The 20507-nt window shown below is 36.0% G+C and overlaps 1 protein-coding gene across 19 annotated transcripts in view; it reads left to right on the forward strand.

Annotated features, from left to right (window-relative positions):
• The first annotated feature begins 855 nt into the window (after positions 1 to 855).
• The window catches only part of LOC127788477 (uncharacterized), a 184083-nt gene continuing 164431 nt past the window's right edge, over positions 856 to 20507 (forward strand). For 6 of the 19 annotated variants that reach the window (XR_008020403.1, XR_008020406.1, XR_008020407.1 and 3 more), the window contains exons 1-5: positions 856 to 1044; positions 1329 to 1437; positions 1574 to 1621; positions 2256 to 2323; positions 3194 to 5183. Coding sequence is in view for 8 of the 19 variants with exons in the window: in XM_052316798.1 (XP_052172758.1) it covers positions 2278 to 2323 (46 nt within the window). In the remaining 11 variants the exon portion in view is untranslated. Of the gene's footprint in view, positions 1045 to 1328; positions 1438 to 1573; positions 1622 to 2063; positions 2115 to 2255; positions 2324 to 3193; positions 5184 to 15192; positions 15429 to 20507 lie in introns of those variants that run through there. The other 13 variants (XM_052316796.1, XM_052316800.1, XM_052316808.1 and 10 more) reach the window with 10 other exon arrangements.

A 20507-nucleotide genomic window follows, 5' to 3' on the forward strand; every position in this document is an offset into this window, starting at 1 on the left:
GTTCTTAAATTTTGACCAAAAATTAAAAATCAGATCTATGAAAAATCAGCTGTTAAATTTAGTAAATTTTTGTGTATGTTAACCCCTTAATTTGGTTTTTCTAATAGTAGGCTCTGATTGTATGAATATTCGCTTAAGAGAATAGAAAAAGAAAAGAAAAAAAAAAAAGAAAGGAAAAAAATTTATTCTTAAATTTTGAAAATAAAATTATATATTTATTTAAAATCTAAAAAATATAATAAATCTATATTATAATTAAAATATATAGGATAGCATACCATTAAGTATATTACACATATTACGTATAATAATATTTAATATAAATTATCACTCAAATATCAATAATTCATTAATTAAATTTATTATTTTATTTTAATAGTAGAATTTTATTAAAATAGTTAATTTTTTTATTTAATAACCAAATATCATAAAATAATTTTATTCAAAATTTGAAAGTAAACCCGTTTTTTAATTTTATATTTTAAGAAATAATTTTTTAAAATAAAAAATGCATTTTTAATTTTTTGAAAATAAAAAATAAAAAATAAATTTAAAATCAAAACTGAAAATAAAAAATATAAAGAGAACGTAATTTTATATTTTTAGAAAAAAATAGTTTTTTGATATTGATTTTTTATGATAATAATTTAAAATTTTAAAATTATAATATGAAAGCAAGGAATTTTATTGCTAACAGTGCTAATTGATGAGCAGTGATGAAAACGTATATATTTTTTGTAAAATGAGATATTTAACTATAACGTATTTAATCTTTTATAAAATTAAATATGATTTTGTACGCCAACAAGATATACTCACGCGCGGCTCACCTGAGCAAGTGGGTCACGTCATGCCCTAGACGCGTCGTCTAGTAGATTCCACTGCCTCACTGAAACGGTAAAGTCCGGAGCCATCCCGATCGTCCATCCGATCTCTAACCCTAATCCTAGCCGTATATTCATACCGACCTCGTCTATAAATGGCGGACCTGGGTTCATTCTAAGACGTTGGAGCTCGAGGCAGTTTGCTGTTCGCGGCGGTGAGGTAAATTCTCTCTCAGCTTTTTCGATTTCGATGTTCTACGATAGCGTTTTTCGTAGGCATTAGGAGTTGTAGGTTCATCTCTTATAGCTGGAGGATTTGATCCTATATTTTTGCCCGTTGGAACAAGAATATCGGTGATTGAATGACTAGGGAAATCGACGATTTTCCAATTGCTTGCGCATGTTTAATATTTGGACTCCACTTCATTCATCCTAGCCTTGTTGTCCTGCCTATTGAATTGCCAGTATGTTCTCTGATGTGATGTGCCTTTTCGTCTATTCTAGTTTGTTTTATAGGAAAAAATAATTGGACAAAGAGGACGGAGTCTTTTCGTGGTTGTATTTCTCTATGGAAGTTGATCAAAGGAAATGGACAAGGGAGATATTTACATTGGTACGTTCTGCACATTGAAGTCCACTAGTCTTATATGTCCTTTTTATACACTGTTTGTCTTTTCCCATTTTACAAGCTGCCAATATGTTCGGATTTATTTGTGTTCATTTTTTCTGGGTTTTTTTTTTTATGTCAGATAATTAGACAAGTGCTCTTTGTTTGGTGACAATAATTGGACAGTAAGGTGTGTTTTTAGTGCTTGTTCATCTCTCTCTTTTCAGTAAATGATCTGGAAGTGGATGGGAAAGGAAAACAACAGAGTCGATTACACTGTTTTCATTAGAGTTCTCTACTCTTGTAGCTTTCCTTGATCTCCTGGTTCATACATTTGTCTTTCATTCACTGTCTTACTAACTGCCACTATGTTATCTAGAGTACTCCATATGTCTTTTTATTAGTTATTGTTTATTTTACAGCAGAGAAGAATCTAAAAAATCTGTCATTTTAGTCATCATTTTGGAATTGCATGGAATGGACAACAGGGGAATTCTTTAGTATTGTTCTTTTAATTCTAATTTGACTAAGCCAAGTGTTTTCACTAGTGCAATATTCCAACTACACTCTATTACAGTTTGGCTGTCTTCTCCGTCTCTGAAGTGCTCCTAATATTTTTCCAATTGTTCTAGGCTTGTGCTATAGCAAACACTAGTGGATGTGGATGGAATAGGCCAACAATGGTTGTCATTCGCACTTGTTTTCCTGCACACTCTAGTCTTGTTGCCTCAGAATAGGAATTGGAGTGAGCTTAGAGCTTCAGCCAGTTAAATATTTTCTACTTACAACATTTTGGTTTTGTTTTCCTGTCTTATGAGTTTCAGGAGGCCCACCGATGTATGTGTCATGCCTTTTCATTTGTTGAAGACTTTAACCGGACAAGAAGGAAATGGTATTTATAGCAATTGCATTATCTTTTTGTTCAATTGTGTTCTCGAAGTGGATGGATAAGAGGGTCATTGTACTTGTTTTCGCCAATCAAAGTCCTGCAGTCTCATGTCTACTTTGTTTTAAGATTTTGGCTGTATTGTTCTTAAGAGTACTGCTTCTATGTTTTTTTTTTCTAGGTTGGTTTTATAGCAATCAATAAACAGAAAAGGAGGAAGGTGCTTAACTGTGGTTGGGGGAGTTACTTAAATTGGTTTTCAGAGCATTGCAGTTCTCATGTCTTTTTGCCTTGAATTCTTGTTTTGTGTTAGCCTAGATCTTCCATTAATTTTTCAACTCTTCTCCACTTTGTACATTTAGTCCATCTTTCTTGTATTATGAACCTGCTTATGTCTTTGCTTTTGTCCTAGATTTGTTTTATTGCCCACAAGGATCAGACAAGAAGGAAGGTGTATTTTTGGTCGTCGTACATCTCTATTTGTTTAGTGGTATGGAATAGGATCGAAATTGTCAAGAAGGGCGTCACTGCCTCTTGTTTTCGGGACATTGTAGTCTCTAGTCCTATTGCTTTGAATTCTAGTTTCCCTTTCCTTTGAGCTTACTCTTACTCATTACCTGCACTCCATTTTATATGTTTGGTTTTCTTTTCCTGTCTTATGAACTAGCAGTTTGTCTTCTGAAGTATTGCTTCTGTGTTTTCATTTGTTTGAGCTTTGTTTTATAGCAGGCAATAATCGGACAAGAAGGGAGGCGTAATTTCTGTTATTAATGCTGGTTTTCCCAGTTTTTGATGTTGTTGCCCAGAATTTCAATTATGCCTTTTCATTTAAAGTACTCGTTATAGCTTTTCATTTGTTCTAGGTTTGTTTTGCAGGCAATAATGTCCAAGAAAGAAGAAGGTGTCCATTTAGCAGTTGCATATCTCTCTCTGGTTTTCTGCACATCACAATTTTAGCTGTCTTTTACTATCATATTGGTTTCTAGTATTTTCGTTGAAGTACTTTTTTATGTTGTTTTGTTCTAGATTTGATTTATAGCAGACAATAATCAGGCAGGAAGGGAGATGTCTTTTGTATATCTGTCTTTGTTTTGAGGTGTTTCGGAACTGGGTGGATTACAAAACAATGGGGTTATTTTTACTTGTGAATGACCAGTTTGTTATTTGAAATATTGCTTCTATCTTTTCATTTGTTTGAAGTTTGTTTTAATGCAGGCTAAAAAGTAAGCCCTTTCTGCTCATAGTAGTTCTCTAGTCTCATATCTACTCCATTTTGTACATTTTGGATATCTTTTCCTGATTTATGGACTTCTAGTGAGTTCTCTCAAGTATTATTGCTTCTGTGCTTGGTTTTGTTCTAGGTTTCTTTTATGAAAGACAATTGTTGGGTTTTGTGTTTCCTAATGAGGTCCAAGGCGATGACGATGGTTCGGGTTAGTTTCATAGGTTTCGGCCTGGGATTGAAGCAACGGTTCAACCCACTTATTGGCAGCCCATTTATAGAAGTCGGGCCATAAGCCCTTAACCCTCCATTTGGAGGAGAAATAGGCCTTGACCCATTTGCTCAAGGGAGGGAGGAAGCCCATGAAGCCCAAGCCCAAGCCCATTACCTTCTTAGCCCATTTCTCTCTTGTGCCCTAAGCCCACAATATAAAAGGGAATGTGTTTCTCTTCCTTGTCCCTATGTGGCGGCCGATTGTGTTCTCTCCCTTGTTCCCTCTCTCGGCCGATTCTCCTTTCATTGATGGCCGATCCTCTTGGGGTTTCTTTCCTTCTCGGTCAGATGCTTCTTTCCTTTGCTGTGTGCCGCACTTTTCTTGTGCGTGGTGGCTGTTCGTCAATGGCGTTTGCAACGCCTATTTAGTCCGAGTTGTTGTCTTCTCTTTGAGGTAAGTTTTTCGGCCATTGTTGAACCCATATTTTCGTGATTACTCTTTGTTCCTTGGTGGATCCTACTGTGTGTGGAAGCTTGTGTGGCTTGGGTGAGGGGTGTTGATCGGCCGAGGGATTTGGGGGTTTGAGGGCTTTGGTTCTTGGGGGTTTGGGCTCCTTTGTGGCTTGGTGTCCCTATTCGTTGGCGTTACCTAAGTGGTGATTGAACGAGCCTAGATCTGAGCCTTAAAGCAGTCTTCGTGACTACCATTGTTGCTAAACAAGGAGTTTAATTTTCTGCCTTGATTTGTTCTTGCATTCGGTTGTTTTGGTTTGATTTCGATTGAGTTCTAACCCATTGTTTTGTAGAGATTTTCCGCAACAACAATAATAGGGGAATAAGGAGTGTCTTCATATTGGTGGTGCATCGGTCTTTTTTAGTGTTGTTCTATTAGTGTCTTCAATTTTGACTTTTTTTTGCGAGTTGCAGTTCTCTTGTTACACTAAATTATAGTGTTCTCTTGCCTGTATCCTGCACCAGTTAATTGTTGTTATTAGTTGTCTGTTTCTATATGACGAACTGCTTGGTTGTTTTCTAAGAACTGCTACTATTCTTTCATATGTTTTTGGTTTCTTTTGTAGCAGGCAATAATCGGACAAGAAAGAAGGTGATAACTCTCTTAGTTGAGTCTTTTTCTCGAAGTGGGTGAACGTACTTCAAGGGAGTCACTTATGCTAGTTTTCATCTCATTGCAGTTCCCTAGTCTTTGAATCTTGTTCTCAAAATGGGTGAACAGATTTCAAGGGAGTCACTTATGCTGGTTTTCATCTCATTGCAGTTCCCTAGTCTTTGATATGTTATGCTCCATTTTATACATTCTGACTGTCTTTTCATATCTTAAACGGACTTGCATCATGTTCATTGAAGTGCTGCTTTTTTATGTTCTGTTCTAGGATTGTCCTCTTGCAGATAGTAATAAGACAAAGGAAGGAGGTCTCTTGTACTGGTTGTATAGTGGTGTTCTGGAACTGGAAGTGGATGGGACACATAAGGGAGTTAATTTATAGTGGTTTGCTACACATTGTTGTTCTTTCTTGTTGCCATGAATTCCTATTTGACCGCGCTTTTAGTAATTCTACTCCACTTTGTATGTTTAGGCTGTCTTTCCTATTCTATGAACATTTAATGTCTTTTCTTTTGTTCTAGTATTGAATATTTATTTATTTTTTTTGCTTGCAGTGAGTGGGCAAAATGGAAGGTGCAATTTTATTTGTGGTTTATCTTTCTTTGTTCAGTAGTCTTTTGGAAGTGGATGAGACTAGGTTTGTCTTATTGTAGACAATAACTGGACAAGAAGGAAGGTGCCTTTTTACTTTCTAATGGTGGTGTCCTTTTGTTCAGCGGTGTTCTAACAGACAAGGAGAGAATAATTTCCTCTGATTTTGAGCACATTGCAGTTCTCTATTCTTATTGCCTTGAATTCTAATTTTGATTTAGCTTGGAGTTTCTACTAGTTTATTTTACTCCACTTTGCTGTTTTATCCTTTCTTAAGAACATCCAAGACAATCATCTGGGACAGATGATTCCTTTTTAGTTCTTGTATGTCTCTTTTTTTGGTGTTGTTCTGGAAGTGGAGAGAAGGAACAAGAACAGAGTCATATATACAGGTTTTCAGCACATCACAGATCTATAGTTTTGTTGCCTTGAATTCTAGTGTGATTTGGCCTAGGTCTTCTGCTAGTTCATCATTTCTACTCCTCTTGTTACCTTTGGGTTGTCTTTTCCTGTTTGATGAACTATTAGTATTTTCATTTGCTTTTGGTTTGTTTTACAACAAAGAATAATTGGACAGATAGGGAAAGGGTTTTGTTGGTTGCATCTCTCTACTTGTTCGGTGATATTCTGGAGGCAGATGGAATGGACAAGAAGGGAGTTGTTGCACTGTTTTCCAGCAAATTGCAGTTTTTCTGTTTTGTTGCCTTGAATTCTAGTTTAACTGAGCGTAAGGCTTCTTCTGGTTCATTATCTCTACTCCGTACATTTTGGCCAGTTTTTCTTCTCTTGTGAATTGCCTGTTTGTTATCTGGAGTACTGCTTGTATCTTTACATTTTTACTAGGTGTGATTTATGCTGGAAATAGTGGGACAAATAGGAAGGTGCCTTTTCAGTGGTGTTTTGGAAGTGGATGGAATGGACAATAAGGGAGTCATTTCTGCTTTGCAGTTCTCTAGTCTTGTTGCAAATTCTAGTTTGACTTAGCCTAGAGCTTCTCCTCGTTCAATATCTTCATTTCCTGGTACATGTTGGCTGTTTTATCTCGTCTTATGAACTGCCTGCCAGTATGTTATCTAAAGTAGTCCTTTGTTTTTTCAGTTGTTCTTTGTTTGTTTTAGAGCAATCAGTGATTGGACAAGAAAGTGTCTTTTCTGGTCATATCTCTCTATTTGTTGAGATGTGTTTTGGAAGCAGATGGAGGAGCAGAGGTGAAAGTAATTTCCACTGGTTTTTAGCACACCCCTGCTCTATATCCTTGTTGCCTTGAATTCATGTTTGTCATATCCTAGTGCTTCTGCTAGTTACTTATTTCTACTCCATTTCATACATTTTGGTTGTCCGTTCTTGGCCAATGAACTACCAATATGTTCCACGTAGTGCTGCTTGTGTCTTCATTTGTTATAGGTTTGTTTTTAAAGGAGAGAATAATGGAACAACAATAAAGGTCTCTTTTGAGTGGTTGTTTCTCTATCCTTGCTGAGTGGGGTTCTGGATGCCAGATGAGGCGTACTGGCCAAAATCATTTCTACTTGCCTTGAGCATGTTGTAGTCCTTTAGTCTTGTTGCCTTGAACCCTAGTTTGAATCCTAGAGCTTCCACAAGTTTAATATTTGGACTCCACTTCATTCATTCTAGGCTTGTTTTCCTGCGTAATGAATTGCCAGTATGTTCTTTGATGTGTCTTTTCTTCTATACTAGTTTGTTTTATAGTAAAAAATAAGTTGACAAAGAGGATGGTGTCTTTTTGTGGTTGTATTTCTCTATGGAAGCTATAGATCGGAATGGACAACAAGGGAGTTACTTATGTTAGTATGTTGTCCACATTGAAGTTCTCTATTCTTATATGCCCTTTTTATACATTTTGGTTGTCTTTTCCCCAGCTTGCAAGCTGCTGATATTTTTGGATTTATGTGTGTGTGTTCATTCGTTTTGTGTTTTTTTTCTGTCAGATAATTTGTCAAGACTCTTTATTTGGTGACAATAATTGGACAATAAGGTGTGTTTTTAGTTGTTGTACATCTCTCTCTCTTCAGTAAATGATCTGGAAGTGGAAGGGAAAGGAAAATAACAGTCATTTACATTGTTTTTATTAGAGTTCTCTACTCTTGTTGCTTTCCTAAATCTCTTAGTTTATATATTTTGTCTCACTCACTGTCTTACTAACTGCGATTATGTTATCTAGATTATGTTATCTAGAGTACTGCATATTTCTTTTTATTTGTTATTGTTTATTTAACAGCAGAGGGGAAAACATAAAATCTGTCATTTTAGTCATCGTTTTGGAAATGCATGAAATGGGCAACTGGGGAGTTCTCTAGTATTGTTCTTTTAATTCTAGTTTGACCAAGCCAAGTGTTTCCATTAGTTCAATATTCCAACTAAACTCCATTATGGTTTGACTGTCTTCTCTGGCTCTAAAGTGGTCCTTATGTTTTTCCATTTGTTCTAGGTTTGTGCTACAGCAAACACCAGTGGACGTGGAAGGATTTCTGCTGGTTTTTCTGCACACACTATAGTCTTGTTGCTTCAGAATAGGAATTGGATGCCAGTGCTTCAGCAAGTTCAATATTTTCTACTTAGACATTTTAGTTTTGTTTTCCTATCTTATGAGTTTCAGGAGGCCCTCTGATGTATTTGTCATGTCTTTTCATTTGTTTCAGGTTTGGTTTATAGAAAACTATAACCGGACAAGAAGGAAAGGGTATTTGTAGCAATTTTATATCTTTTTGTTCAATTGTGTTCTCGAAGTGGATGAACGAATAAGAGGGTCACTAAACTAGTTTTAGTCAATAGAACTCCTAGTTTTATGTCTACTTTGTTTTAAGATTTTTGCTGTATTGTTGTTAAAGTACTGCATCTGTGTGTGTGTGTGTTTTTTTTTTCTAGTTTTGTTTTATCGCAATCAATAATCCGACAAGGGGGAAGGTGCTTTACACTGGCTGGAGTTACTTAAACTGGTTTTCAGAGAAATATAGTTCTGCTGTCTTGTTGCCTTGAATTCTAGTTTGACTTAGGCTTGATCTTTTGCTTTTTTTTCAACCCTTATCCACTTTGTACGTTTAGGTCATCTTTCTTGTCTTTTGAACCTGCTTATGTCTTTGCTTTTGTCCTTACAAAGATCAGATCAGAAGGAAGGTGTTTTTTTGGTGGTTTTGTACGTATCTATTTGTTCAGTGGTCTGGAAGAGGATGGAAATGATGAGAAGGGTGTCACTGCCTCTTGTTTTCGTTACATAGTAGTTCTCTAGTCCTGTTGCTTTGAATTCTGGTTTCCCTTGCCTTTGAGCTTACTCTTGTTACCTGCACTCCATTTTACATGTTTGGTTCTCTTTTCCTTTCAGATAGTTTGTTTTCTGAATTACTGCTTCTCTCTTTTCGTTTGTTCTAGGTTTTATATCAGGCAATAATAGGACAAGAAGGAAAGCGTAATTTCTGTTATTAATGCTGTTTTTCCTAGTTTCTGGTCTTGCTTCCTTGAATTCTAGTTATGTCTTTTCATTTAAAGTACTTGCTCCTTTTCATTTGTTCTAGGTTTGTTTTACAGACATTAATGGGACAAGAAGGAAGGTGGTGTCCATTTAGTAGTTGCATATCTCTCTTTGGTTTTCTTCACATCACTATTCTTTTGTCCTATGTGATCTATATCTTATTATACATTTTAGTTGTCTTTTCATGTCATGTGGTATGGTGTTTTCCTTGAAGTACTTTTTTGTCTTGTTTTGTTCTAGATTCAATTTATAGGAGACAATAATCAGGCAAGAAGGGTGTCTTTTGTGTAACTGTCCGTGTTCTGAGGTGTTTTGGAACTGGATAGATTACAGAACAATGGAGTTATTTATACTAGTCTTAAGCACAGTGCAATTATGCAGTTTTGTTGACTTGAATGCCAGTTACTTTGCCTTGATCTCCCTTTCTCAATTCTCCTGTGAAGCATCTTGTCTGTTTTATGTTTTTTGTTTTTAATTTTTTTTATGCTTACAGTGAACAGACACACAAGGGAAGGTGTGTTTTTTTAGTGGTTGTACATGTCTTTTTTTTAGTGGTGTTCTAGAAGAAGATGGAACAGAAAAGGTGTGATTTCTACTTGCTTTAAGCACTTCACGGTTCCCTAATTCATTTTATTTACTACCATTTTGTAAGTTTTGGTTGCCTTTCCTATCTGGTGAATGGCTAGTTTGTTGTCTTGAACATTGTCTTTTCATTTCTTTGAGGTTTGTTTTACATGCTAAAAAAGTAAGCCGTTTCAGCTCATAGGAGTTTTGGTAGGTTATTTCAAGTATTGCTTTTGTGTTTGGTTTTGTTCTAGGTTTGTTTTTTATAACAGAAAATAATACGAGAATTTGGAAGGTGTCTTTATATTGGTTGTGCATCTGTCTTTGTTTAGTGGTGTTCCATAAGTGGATGGAATGGATAAGAAGGTTTCAATTTCTACTTGTTTTCTTGTGTTGCAAACTTGCAAGTTGAAGTTCTCTTGTGTTGTTACACTGAATTCTAGTGTTCTGTTGCCTATATCCTGCACCAGAGTAGCTTCTATTCTTTCATATATTTTTGGTTTCTTTTATAGCAGGCAATTATTGGACAAGAAAGAAGGTGAGTCTTTCTCTCAAAGTAGGTGGAACGGACTTCAAGGGAGTCACTTATGCTAGTTTTCATCTTATTGCAGTTCCCTAGTCTTAGATCTGTTGTGCTCCATTTTTTAAATTCTGGCTGTCTTTTCCGAACAGACTTGCATTATGTTCGTTGAAGTACTACTTTTTTGTTTTGTTCTAGGATTTGTCCTCTTGCAGATGGTAATGAGACAAAAGATGAAGGTTTCTTGTACTGGTTGTATAGTGGTGTTCTGGAAGTGGATGGGACAAATAAGGGAGTTAATTTAATACTGGTTTCCAGCACATTTTTGTTCATTTTTCTTGCCATGAATTCCTATTTGAACTTAGTTTGCATCTTCCCCTCTTTTACTAATTCTACTCCATTTTGTATGTTTAGGCTGTCTTTCCTATTCTATGAACATTTAATGTCTTTTCTTTAGTTCTATGGTTGTTTTTTATTTTTTTGGCTTGCAAGTGGACAAAATGGGAAGGTGCATTTTTATTTGCGGTTCATCTTTCTTTATTCAATACTCTTCTGGAAGTGGATGGGACTAGAAGGATGTCATTTGCACTTGTTTTCTGCAAGTTGCATTTCTATTGTCCTGTTACATGGAAGGTGCATTTTTATTTGTGGTGGTTTTTTCTCAGTTCAGCAGTCTTTTGGAAGTGGATGGGACTACATGGGTGTCATGTCCACTTGTTTTCTGCAAGTTGCATTTCACTTGCCTGGATCCCGTGCTTATCTTTACTCTATTTTTATATGTTTTGATTAACCATTTCTCTTTGTTGATTGCAAGGTGGTTTTCTGACTTATTGCTTCTGTGTTTTCATTTGTTCTATGTTGCATTATAGCAATCAATAATCGGGCAAGGAGGATGGTGTCCCCTTGGCGACTGTATATCTCTCTATGTTGAGTGTTGTTATGGAAGTAGATGGAATGGACAACACAGAGTCACTTATGCCTGTTTTGAGTTCATTTCTTTAATCCTAGATCTACTCCATTCTATACACTTTGGCTTTCTTTCACTATCTTACGTTCTTCTAGTATGTCTGTTGAAATATTGCTTCTGTGTTTTGGTTTGTTCTAGGTTTGTTTCATGATAGATAATAGTGGGACATGGACAAGGATTATTTATTCTGGTTGTATGTGTCTCTTTTTGCTCAGTGGTGTCCTTGAAATCTAATGGCAGTTTATTTTCTGAAGTATTGCTTCTGTCTTTTCATTTGTTCTAGCTTTGTTTTATTACAGGTAATAATCAGACAAGAAGGAAGGTGTAATTTTTGCTATTAATGCCGTTTCTTGATTTTTGGTGGTGTTGCCCAGAATTTCAGTTATGCTTTTTCATTTAAAGTACTCATTATAGCTTTTCATTTGTTCTTGGTTTGTTTTACTGGCAATAATGGGACAAGAAAGAAGAAGGTGTCCGTTTAGCAGTTGCATATCTCTCTCTAGTTTTCTGCACATCACGATTTTAGCTGTCTTTTTACTATCATATTGGTTTCTAGTATTTTCGTTGAAGTACTTTTTTGTGTTGTTTTGTTCTAGATTTGATTTATAGCAGACAATAATCAGGCAGGAAGGGAGGTGTCTTTTGTAGATGTCTTTGTTCTGAGGTGTTTCGAAACTGGATGGATTTCAAAACAATGGAGTTATTTTTACTTGTGAATGACCAGTTTGTTATCTGAAATACTGCTTCTGTCTTTTCATTTGTTTGAGGTTTGTTGCTAAAAAGTAAGCCCTTTTGCTGCTCAATAGGAGTTCTCTAGTCTCATATCTACTCCATTTTGTGTATTATGGACTTCTAGTGTGTTCTCTCAAGTATTATTGCTTTTGTGTTTGGTTTTGTTCTAGGTTTTGTTTTATAAGAGAGAATACAAAGGGAATAAGGATGGTGTCTTCATATTGGTGGTGCATCTGTCTTTGTTTAGTGTTGTTCTTTAAGTGGATGGAATGGAGAAGAAGGGTTCAATTTTGACTTGTTTTCTTCAAGTCGCAGTTCTCGTGTTGTTACACTAAATTATAGTGTTCTCTTACCTATATCTTGCCCCAGTTAATTGTTGTTATTAGTTGTCTATTTCTATATGACGAACTGCCTAGTTGTTTTCTAAGAACTGCTTCTATTCTTTCATATGTTTTTGGTTTCTTTTGTAGCAGGCAATAATCAGACAGGAAAGAAGGTGATAACTCTCTTAGTTGAGTCTTTTTCTCGAAGTGGGTGAACGAACTTCAAGGGAGTCACTTATGCTGGTTTTCATCTCATTGTAGTTCCCTAGTCTTTGATCTGTTATGCTCCTTTTATGCATTCTAGCTGTCATTTCATATTTGAAACGGTCTCGGATTATGTTCATTGAAGTACTTTTTTTATTTTTGTTCTAGGATTGTCTTCTTGCAAATAGTAATAAGACAAAGGAAGGAGGTCTTTCGTACTGGTTGTTTAGTTGTGTTTTGGAAGTGGATGGGACTCATAAGGGAGTTAATTTATACTGGTTTTCAGCACATTGTTGTTCGTTCTTGTTGCCATGAATTCCTGTTTGAACTTAGCTTACATCTTCCGCTTTTTAGTAATTCTACTCCACTTTGTATTATTTAAGTTGTCTTTCTTATTCTATGAACATTTAATGTCTTTTCTCTTATTCTAGTATTGATTTTTTTTTTTTTTTTTGGCTTGCTGTGTGTGGGCAAAATGAAGGGTGCTTTTTTATTTGTGGTTCATCTTTTTTTGTTCAGTAGTCTTCTGGAAGTGGATGAGACTAGGTTGGTCTTATTGTAGACAAGAAGGAAGGTGTCTTTCTACTTTCTAGTGGTTGTATGTATCTTTTTGTTCAGTGGTGTTCTAATAGACAAGAAGGGAATAATTTCCTCTGATTTTGAGCACTTTGCAGTTCTCTATTCTTATTGCCTTGAATTCTAATTTTGATTTAGCTTGGACTTTCTGCTAGTTTATTTTACTCCACTTTGCTAAATCCTTTCTTAAGAACATCCAGGACAATCATCCGAGACAGATGATACCTTTTTAGTTCTTGTATGTCTTTTTCTTTGGTGCTGTTCTAGAAGCAGAGAGAAGGAACAAGAATGGAGGCACATCACAAATCTGTAGTCTTGTTTCCATGAATTCTAGTTTGATTTGGCCTAGCTCTTCTGCTAGTTCATCATTTCTACTCCTCTTGTTACCTTTGGGCTGTCTTTTCCTGTCTGATGAACTATTAGTATTTTCTTTTGCTTTTGGTTTGTTTTACAACTGAGAATAATTTGTCAGATAGGGAAAGGGTTTTATTGGTTGCATTTCTCTACTTGTTCAGTGATCTCCTGGAGGCAGATGGAATGGACAAGAAGGGAGTTGTTGCATTGTTTTCTAGCAAATTGCAGTTTTTTTGTTTTGTTGCCATGAATTCTAGTTTAACTGAGCGTAAGGCTTCTTCAGGTTCATTATCTCTACTCCGTACATTTTGGCTAGCTTTTCATGTCTTGTGAATTGCCTATTTGTTGTCTGAAGTACTGCTTGTATCTTTACATTTGTACTAGGTGTGACTTATGCCGGAAATAGTCGGACAAATAGGAAGGTGCCTTTTCAGTGGTGTTTTGGATGGGAATGGAATGGAAATAAGGGAGTCATTTTTTCTTTGCAGTTCTCTAGTCTTGTTGTAGATTCTAGTTTCACTAGCCTAGAGCTTCTAGTCTTGTTGCAGATTCTAGTTTGACATAGCCTAGAGCTTCTCCTCATTCAATATCTTTATTTCCATGTACATGTTGGCTATTTTATCCTGTCTTATGAACTGCCAGTATGTTATCTAAAGTAGTCCTTTGTTTTTTCATTTGTTCTCTGTTTGTTTTAGAGCAATCAGTAATTGGACAAGAAGAAAAGTGTCTTTTTCTAGTCATATCTCTCTATTTGTTGAGATGTGTTTTGGAAGCGGATGGTGGAGCCGACGTGAAAGTCATTTCCACTGGTTTTTAACACGTCCCTGCTCTCTATCCTTGTTGCCTTGAATTCATGTTTGTCATATCCTAGTGCTTCTGCTAGTTACTTATTTCTACTCCATTTCTTACATTTTGGTTGTCCGTTCTTGGCTAATGAACTGCCAATATGTTACACGAAGTGCTGCTTGCGTCTTCATTTGTTATAGGTTTGTTTTTAAAGGAGAGAATAATGGAACAGGAATAAAGTTGTCTTTTTAGTGGTGGTTTTTCTATCTTCGCTGAGTGGGGTTCTGGATGCGGCGTACTGGCCGCAACGAAATCATTTCTACTTGTCTTTTGCATGTTGCAATCCTTTAGTCTTGTTGCCTTGCATCCTAGTTTGACCTAGCCTAGAGCTTCCACAAGTTTAATGTTTGGACTCCACTTCATTCATCCTAGCCTTGTTTTCGTGCCTATTCTTAGATCTGTTGTGCTCCATTTTTTAAATTCTGGCTGTCTTTTCCTATCTTAAACAGACTTGCATTATGTTCGTTACTGGTTTCCAGCACATTGTTGTTCATTTTTCTTGCCATGAATTCCAGTTTGAACTTAGTTTGCATCTTCCCCTCTTCTACTAATTCTACTCCACTTTGTATGTTTAGACTGTCTTTCCTATTCTATGAACATTTAACATCTTTTCATTTGTTCTATGTTTCATTATAGTAGTCAATAATCGGGCAAGGAGGACCCCTTTGGCGGGTGGAAGTAGATGGAATGGACAACACAGAGTCACTCATGCTTGTTTTGAGTTGATTTCTGTAATCTCAGATCTACTCTGTTCTATACACTTTGGCTGTCTTCCACTATCTTATGTTCTTCTAGTATGTCTGTGAAAATATTGGTTATGTGTTTTGGTTTGTTTTAGGTTTGTTTTATGACAGAATAGTGGGACAAGAGATTATTTATTGTATGTGTGTATTTTTGTTTAGTGGTGTGCTCGAAGTCTAATGAAGACATAATAGTGCTATTTATATTGGTTTTCATCACATTGTTGTTTTCCTATCTTGCTGCTCTAAACTCTCGTATGATGTTGTCCATGTCATCGTTTGCTAATTCTACTGCAGTTTTGTTCTCCAGTGTTATATCTACTGCATTTTATAAATTTATTTTGTCCTTTCCACTCTTATGGTCTTCTATTATGTTCGTTGAAGTATTGCTTCTGCGTTTTGTTTTGTTGTAGGTTTGTTTTATAGCATCCGATCTCTTTGTTGAGTGGTTATATGGAGGTGGATGGAATGGATAACAAGGGAGTCACTTATTCTTGTTTTCAGCTTATTTTTGTTCTCCAGTGTTATGTCTACTACATTTCCTTTGGTTGTCTTTCCCAATCTTACTGACTTCTAATATGTCTGTTTCACTCTTTGTTCAACAGTGTGCCAGAAGTGGACAAAACGCACAAGGGAGTTATTTATTCTGGTTTGTAGCACATTGCAGTTTTCCTATCTTGTTGCCTTTAGTTTTGTTGTCCTATACTTTTTGAGTTCTAGTTTTCCCCTGGCTGGATCTTACACTGGTTCATTATTTGCATTCCACTTTGTTATCTGTTTTATTAAGAAATAATTTGCTATTAGCTGCTGCCCAATATCATGGCATAACATTTAAGTATAAATATATGTACACATTAACATTCATCTTGTTATTAAATCTAATAAGAGATGTGGTGGGGCAACTCTTCCTTTTGCCAACCTCCTTCCTCAAAACTTTTGATTTTGTTTTTATTCTATCTTTTCGTGAGATAATTAAATTGTATTGTAATTATATTGGAGATATTTGTATTTTGAAAAAATAGTTTTTTAATTTTTTTATGATAATAAATTACAAATTAAAATTTATAATATTTTACCAGCAATTTTCTTGCTGAACACATGCACTGTTTAGCAATGGTTGTGGTTGGAGATGTTAAAGATGGTGACAGTGGTGGGTGATGATGAGGTCCTTTTTTAACTTTGGGTGATGCTAATCATTTGTTAAGGGTAATGATTAAGATGTAACGTATTTTATTTTTTATAAAAATATATTTATTGATTGATAAATTATTACAAAACAATCAATTTATCATTAATCAATAAAATTATTTTATAATTAAAAGTAATGTGTAATTAATGTATCTAAGATAAACCCCACATGAGATTGGAAGGCAGGAGTTGTTGTTATGACCCAAGGGTTAGAAGTGTAATAAAGGAATTGTTGTAATCGTGTAATAGGTTAGACAGTTAGCCATCCTAATTGTAAGAGGCGCCTATTAAGTGGGATGTTGTAGAAGGAAACGGTATAATTGGAAATAATAGAATTCCCTTCTCTCTTTCTTTTGCATCAGCTTATGTAATTTTCTCCCTGAAATCATCTTGCACTCACCCTTTTCTAGGCTGCCCACCAAGGTTAGCTTTTTCCCTTCAATTTCCACCGTCACCTCCAACTTGTTCAAGTCGAAAGTTAATTCTTAGAAATAACCAAAGACAATTTGTCTTCATTGATTGAAATGAGCAAGAACAACATCCTCTTTTAAGGAGAGGATTATGAACAAAAAAATGAAGGAAATAATCTAAATATTGACAGCATCCTAAACTACATCCTCAACTTACTATATTTACATATTATTTACATAAAACTCAGATCCTAAAATATTTTATAGGATCAAGGACAAATCTCTCTTGATTTTAGCATATTTCCAGCACTCCCCCTCAAGCTGGCTTGTAGCTGTCTTCCATAGCTAGCTTGCCAATAAGTTTATCAAATTGCTTCTTATGAAGACCCTTAGTTAGAACATCAGCAATTTGTTTAGTTGTTGGAAGATATGGCATGCATATTATTCCAGCATCGAGCTTCTTCTTGATGAAATGTTTGTCCACTTCTATATGTTTCGTACGATCATGCAATACTGGATTATGAACAATAGAGATTGCAGCTTTGTTGTCACAATAGACTTTTATAGGTTTTGATTGAGGAAATTTCAGCTCTTCAAGTATCCTTTTGATCCACATCCCCTCATAGATTCCATGAGCAACAACTCTGAATTCTGCTTCTGCACTACTTCTAGCCACAACATTTTGTTTTTTGCTTCCCCAGGTGACAAGATTTCCCCCAACAAACGAACAGTAGCCTGAAGTAGATCTCCTATCATTAACACTTCTTGCCCAATCTACATCAGTGTAGATCTCTACATCAGTGTAGATCTCAACTTGTAGATGGCCATGTTTCTTAAATAGTAAGCCTCTTCCAGGAGAACCTTTCAGATATCTGAGGATTCTGTAGACTGCTTCAAAATGCTCTAGCCCTGGTGAGTGCATAAATTGACTCACCACACTCACTGCAAAAGCAATGTCAGGTCGCGTATGAGACAAGTAGATTAATCTGCCCACAAGTCTCTGATATTGTTCCCTGTCCTTTACTTTTTCAGCTTTGACAGCATATAGTTTCACATTAGGCTCAATGGGAGTTTCTGACACCTTGCAGCCGAGTAATCCTGTTTCTCCAAGAAGGTCAAGAATATATTTTCTCTGATTGACAAAGATGCCTTCTTTGGATCTTGCAAACTCCATTCCAAGGAAGTATTTTAGGATTCCTAGGTCTTTGATTTGGAACCCATTTGCAAGTTTCTGTTTGAGGACTGTTAACTTTGTCTCATTATTACCAGTTAAAATAATGTCATCAACATAAACAATCAAAATTGCAACTTTACCATCCTTTGAGTGTTTATAAAATATAGTGTGATCTGCCTGACTTTGAAGGAAGCCATAACTGGTAACTGTCTTTCCAAAGCGTTCGAACCATGCTCTTGGAGACTGTTTGAGACCATACAGGGATTTCTTCAGTCTACATACTTTGTTACTCCCAAGTTTATTTTCAAATCCAGGAGGTAAACTCATAAAGACCTCCTCTTCAAGATCACCGTTAAGAAATGCATTTTTGACATCAAGTTGGTGTAGAGGCCAATCTGAATTTACTGCAAGAAACAACAGAACTCTGATAGAATTTATTTTTGCCACAGGAGCAAAGGTCTCCTGATAATCAATCCCATAAGTCTGGGTGAAGCCTTTAGCCACTAGTCTGGCTTTGTACTTGTCAACACTCCCGTCAGCCTTACATTTTATTGTAAACACCCATTTACACCCTACTATTTTTTTATCTCCGGGCAAGTTAACTATCTCCCAAGTACCACTTCTCCTTAGAGCATTCATCTCCTCTATAACTACTAATTTCCAGTTTGGATCATCCAAAGCTTCCTGTATATTCCTTGGCACAAACAAGTGTGAAATCCTAGATGTGAAAGCCTTATGATTCTTAGATAATCTGTGGTAGGAGAGGTATTTAGCAATAGGATATTTAGTGCAACTCCTGACACCTTTCCTAATTGCTATAGGAATATCAAGATCAGAAATAGTAGGTAAATGATTGGAAATAGTTGAAGAATCAATTTTGAAACTATTAGGTAAAGTAGAAGGAGGTGGATTAGAAGTTGAAGTGGGAGTTCTTGAACTTACAGTGCCATTTATCAGGTTTTCAGACTGGTTTTGTGCAGAATTGACATTCAAGTCTTTGTTCTTTTGATGAAATCTCTTCCTGGTATAAACCTGAAACTCAGAATTTAGATCATTATGATCAGTTTGTAGTAATTCTCCCCCTGCTCGAGAAACCCCTTTATTTGGCATCAAAGAACCAGAATCTCCCAGGTGACCATTATCAGAAACATGTGATTCCTGAGTAGGACAAATTGCATTTGGAAGGGTGGCAGAAACATCCCAAAAATTGTCTTCAGCTTCATGGTTCTCCCCCTGGAGGGAATTTTTGGTAAAATAGGGTTTGTTTTCAATAAATGAGACATCCATACTCACGCAAATCTTTTTTGTGAGAGGATCATAACACTATAGCCTTTTTTATGAGAGGTATAACCCAAGAAAACACATTTGACAGCCCTAGGATCAAGTTTTGAGCGAAATTGAGTAGGTATATGAACATACACAGTACATCCAAAAACTTTAATGGAAAGGTCCGAGTGTAATCTAGTGTTGGGAAAAATGTCTTTGAGGCACTCAAGGGGGGTTTGGTACTTTAATACTTTAGTAGGCATCCTATTTATCAAATAGGACGCCGTTAAAACAGCTTCGCCCCATAAATATTTTGGAACATGCATAGAAAACATGATGGCACGTGCTACTTCGAGTAAATGTTGATTTTTACGTTCAGCAATGCCATTTTGTTGAGGAGTATACAGACAAGTAGTTTGGTGGTGAATACCTTTGGTTTTCAAAAAATCCCGCAAGTGCTCATTGAAATACTCGGTGCCATTGTCAAAGTGTAAATTGCCAATTTTGGTTTGAAATTGGTTTTCAATCATAGTGTAAAAGTTTTTGAATAAAGTTTCCACTTCAGATTTTTTGTGCATCAAATAAACCCAACACAAACGAGTATGATCGTCTATAAATGTAACATACCATTTTTTTCCAGATAGGGTAGAAATTTTAGATGGGCCCAAACATCACTATGAATTATATAAAAAGGTTTGGATGCTTGGTAGGGCTTTGGTAAATATGTAGAACGATGATTTTTTGCCAAGATGCAACTTTCACATTGAAAAGAAGAACAATCCATTTTTTTAAATAATTCAAGAAATAAACGTTTCATATAGGTAAAATTAGGATGTCCTAGTCTAAGATGCCATAGCATAATTGTGTCTTGAATAGGAATTGAACTAGTACTACTAAAGTCCTGAGCTTTTTTATTACCAGAAGACTTTTCATCAAAGTAGTAAAGACCTTCAATCATCCTAGCACGCCCAATCATCGTCCCCAAGTTCTGGTCTTGAAATTCACAATAGGATTCAAAGAAAGTAACACGACAGTTAGAGTCTTTGCAAAGTTTACTAACAGACAAAAGATTGCAAGCCAAGTTAGGAACATGAAGAACAGAATGGAGATTAATTTTTTCGGTTAGTTGAATAAGACCTTTTCCTGTAATAGATGAAAAACTACCATCGGCAATTTTGATTTTTTCATTTCCAGAGCTAGGAGAATAGGTATTAAATAAATAAGGAGAACTAGTCATATGATCGGAGGCTCCGGAATCAATAACCCATGGAAAGGAATGTAGACAAGAAAGAGCTTTAGGTTTTCTACTTGTGTGTGCCAAGGAAACACTAGGAATACCAGATGAGGAACTGGATTGTAACAGCTTCAAGAGTTGATCAATCTGCTCTTTGTTGAAGGGACCTGTGCCAACCTCATTCGTAGTAGGGACCCCATGGTTACTGCTCTTAGTCTCCTCGCTTGTTGCTCTTCCAATTGGCAGGTTTGCTATGAATTTTCTTGTAAGTCTCACGAGTATGGCGTGGCTTGTTGCAATGCTCACACCAGACCCGACATAACTTACACGCTGGATATTTTGTTTGGATAGCAGCGACAGGATTTAAGGATGTTTCGGAAGTGACTTTCGACATAACTTACACGCTGGAAGAGGAAAAAACAAGAAGGAAATGAAGCAAGCAAGGTTACCAAGATC

This window comes from Diospyros lotus, chromosome 13 (assembly GCF_014633365.1).
Source record: "Diospyros lotus cultivar Yz01 chromosome 13, ASM1463336v1, whole genome shotgun sequence".
In the NCBI taxonomy this organism is placed as follows: Eukaryota; Viridiplantae; Streptophyta; class Magnoliopsida; order Ericales; family Ebenaceae; genus Diospyros; species Diospyros lotus.